Here is a 3,816-nt window from a genome sequence, read left to right as displayed (position 1 = left end):
AAGAACCAAAATTTGTCTTTTAAATTATTTTGTTGTTAAACACCCAATGAGTACAACTGATCCTTGGTTGCCCACCCACTAATATGCACTTTCCCCAAGCAAGATTCTTCATTGTCTTATAAAAAGCCCACCTTCTGACCCCATTGCAAGATCAACTAAATCTTAATTAACAATTCAATTCAATTATTAAATTCTATATATAATATCAATATATTCCACATATAGGGTTGGTAACAAGTCGAGTCGATTCAAATCAAGCTAGTACATTATCGAGCCCGGTTAGAATTTTAAATCAAGCCCGCATGACTCTGCTAAATTATAAACCAAATTAAAACTTGATCTCAATTTGGCTCGATTTAACCCGGTTCAAAAAAATGGCTCAACTCAGTTTTGGATCGGTTTTGGATCAGTTGATATGAATTTCACCAAGTGATAATGCAAAGTTGGAGCTTGAAAAGTTTATATTTTACTTGAGATATAAAGTACTAAATGTTGGAGTTAATTTAAACGAAGCAAACGACCCGATTCAAGCTCGACTCGTTAATAAACCATCTTGTGTATATATTTAAAAAAAATATCATCAAATTTTATTATGTATATTTAAAAATGTTTTCTTTTTACTGATATCAAGTAACTCACAATGACAGCTTCTAAAAAAAATTGTTTAAAAACTAGAAGGGCAATATTGTCTTTTCACATTAGCCTCCTAATCAAATGCACATCTTAAGCAATTTGGCACACACAATGCACGCGCGCATCTCCCCTCTATAAAGTCTTCCATCATCCCTGTTCATCTTCATCCTACATTCTCCTTCAAGCCTCTGTTTCTCTCTCTAGACTAATCATCTTTCCTCCTCCTCCTCTCTCTCTCTAGACTCACAACCAATGGCAGAAATGTACAACTGGGATAAAGAAAAACCAAAGAAACTTACACAAAACCCATCATTTTCTTCATGTCTTCTTGATGAAATCTACCGGTCAATTGATGGAGGTGATGAGAAATTTGGTGAATTTAAGGTACGGAAACAAAAAGTTGCTAAGAAACAAAGCGTTAAAAGTGGCGGTGGTGGTGGTGGCGGTGGCGGTGGTGGCGGTCGGGGCCGGTTGAAGAGTAAAAGCGCGGTAGAGGACGAGGAAATTGCGGGTTTTCGACAAGCGTGTTTGGTTGATAAATGGATGGAAATGAAAGGTAATGAGAAAGTGACCGCGGGTCGCCGCGGTTCTTTGTCATTGCCGGAATTTGATCAGAAATTGGTGCTTGATAATGACCCGTTGTTCTTTAGTTCGGGTTCGAGTTCTTCGGATTCAAGCTTCGGTTGGTATTCCGAAGCTGAAGCAGTGAAGCCGAAGCCTTCTTGTTTCGCCCCGTTAAACAAGGTGAAAACAAGTGTTTCGTCGCGTTCTACTGTTAAAAAACAGCAGAACGAATTTTATACGTTTGATGATGATCAAACGTATAAAACTGACGATAGTGGTTTAGTTAGGTCGAAAACTAAGGCTTTGAAGTTCTACACGAGTTTGAAAAAAGTGAAGCAGCCGATCTCACCTGGAGGTCGGTTGACAACCTTTATTAATGCCATTTTTACAAATGGGCATTCTAAGAAATCAAAAGATTTGGGCTATGATGCTAAAGCCCAAGCCCAAGCCCAAACACGAAGCGAAAGAAAATCAAAATCCACCAATGTGTCTACATGTTCATCGGCTTCTTCGTTTTCAAGATCATGTTTAAGCAAAAATACTCCGAGGTTGAGTGATCAACTCAACAATGGCGTACGAAGAACTGTTCGTTTTCTTGATCGTGAAGATTCTCGTGCCTATGGTCAGAAAAATGTTTGTGATGAAGAAGCTATCGAGGAGCTTCCTCCCACAATATTTGCGTGGCAAAGAACCGAAAAACCAAATTTAAGTGAGTTTTTGATGAAATATAATGATAAAAAGATCGATCTAGACAATGACGATGAAGAAGATGAAGATGATATGGCAAGTGATTCAAGCTCAGACTTATTTGAGCTCGATCACTTGGCCGTGTTCAAGAACAAGCAATATTATGAGGAGCTTCCGGTATACGAAACTACTCACATTGGCACTAATCGTGCCATTGCTAGTGGTTTAGTTTGCTAGTTTTATTCTATAAATATTATGGTATTGGTTGGTATACCTAATTCACGAGTTCTTATTTATTTTTTTTTCTTTGAGGGTATGTTAGTATGGTATACATAATGAAACAAAGTTTTAACTTTATGATGTCATTGTAAATTTCGTAAGCATTTATGATTCAAGAGTTTTTTTTTTTCCATAAGTTCTAATTTTTTTTGAATGATAAAGGTTACGTTACTAAATTACACGTTATGTCACGATTTGAACCCTAGTCTTTTCTCTAAGAGACAAGGCCTCTACCACCCAGCTATAGCTGAAATGACTTTTCACAAGTTCTAATGCTTTGAAAAACTGTAATGGCTATCAAAATCACAACTTCGATTATTCATTAGTTTAACTGGTTAACTCGGCCATAAAGGCGGCCGGCTAGAAAAGGGAGCGACATGATTAGCTAGTAACAAACAAACAATACGGACTATTCCCGGTTTAACTGTTTGTTTATGAAACACGGCTCAATTGCCTAATCCGCGGAAGTTGTGGATGTTTAGCCTAAAACGGAATCTCTTTTATATTATCAAAAATACTAGTGAAAACATAACAATATATAGCGATTCAAAATATTTGAAATAAAGGAAAGTAAAATGGGATGATCATTAAAAGTGAAAACTTGTGATAAAAGGAGATTGTTTGGGTGATCCCAAGTGTTGAGAGAGATGGTAATAAAGTGGAAAAAGTAAAGGGGGTGGAAGGTAAAAGGAGAAAAGATAGGGGGGTAAAATGAAGATTCGAGAAATGGGTTGTAAAGTGAAAGGCAGATCTTCCTTCTCTTCTTGTTCTTGGCCTTTGGGGTTTGGGAAAGTGAATGCTTTTGCTTTCTTCAATGTTGTTCTTCGATCGCCCTGCATCGCAGCTACGAATATTTTCATCCTTTATCACTATTTAATAATTAATACTATAGATATATAGTATATATAAATCCATTAAATATAAATAAAACAAGAAAATCATATCAACATTGATAACTGTTGTTTTTTTAACAAATTATAGATTATAAATTATAAATAGATAAATAGATAAGATGGCTATGTATTTTTTTTTACATTTTTTACTTAATATGTTTCAATTTTTGGATGGTCAAGATTTATTTTTAGACTGGACGGTGTGGGAGTCGGGGAAGTGACGTGGAGGTTTCAACCACGCCGGTACACTGCCCTGTGGCCTGGCGTGGTTGTGGTGTGGAGATGGGGGCCTAGAGTTCTTGCCTAGCGTGGAGGGGGAGGGTGATGGTGGCGTGCCGCAATGGTATTGGTTGTTGTTTGGGTTGATTTTGATTGTTTATTGTTTAACTTTTTCTTAAAAACCGGCACTTTCAAGCACCTTCCACCTCGTGCTTTTTTACCACGCCCCTGATGACGCGATGCCTCTTCACCTCGTACAGTCTTACTGAGTTAAGTCATTAAATTTTCAATAATTGCTTGATGTCAAGGGTTTGAGCTCCGCCAAAGATGTAATTTAAGCGGTTAAAAAAGAGATATAACGTCAAATCCTATTTAAAGTAGATTTGTTTATTCGACTTACATGTAAGTGACTTGATTTGTTTGTTAATTGATTTGATGCCATGGAGATTGTTATAATATAATTAATTAATTTTGATAGTTATGACTAGACATTTAGATATTCTAAATTTACAACATTGGTGTGTATACTCATATTTTAGGA

The 3,816-nt window shown here is 36.5% G+C and overlaps 1 protein-coding gene across 1 annotated transcript; it reads left to right on the top strand.

Moving 5' to 3' along the window:
- Positions 1–885: 885 nt before the first annotated feature.
- Positions 886–2,121, top strand: LOC110931596 (protein BIG GRAIN 1-like A). The gene has a single exon (XM_022174982.1). The coding sequence runs from the start codon at positions 886–888 to the stop codon at positions 2,119–2,121; it is 1,236 nt and encodes a 411-aa protein (XP_022030674.1).
- The last annotated feature ends 1,695 nt before the right edge of the window (positions 2,122–3,816 follow it).

Source organism: Helianthus annuus, chromosome 3 (genome assembly GCF_002127325.2).
Source record: "Helianthus annuus cultivar XRQ/B chromosome 3, HanXRQr2.0-SUNRISE, whole genome shotgun sequence".
NCBI lineage: Eukaryota > Viridiplantae > Streptophyta > Magnoliopsida > Asterales > Asteraceae > Helianthus > Helianthus annuus.
This window is presented reverse-complemented; position numbering and strand designations above follow the sequence as displayed.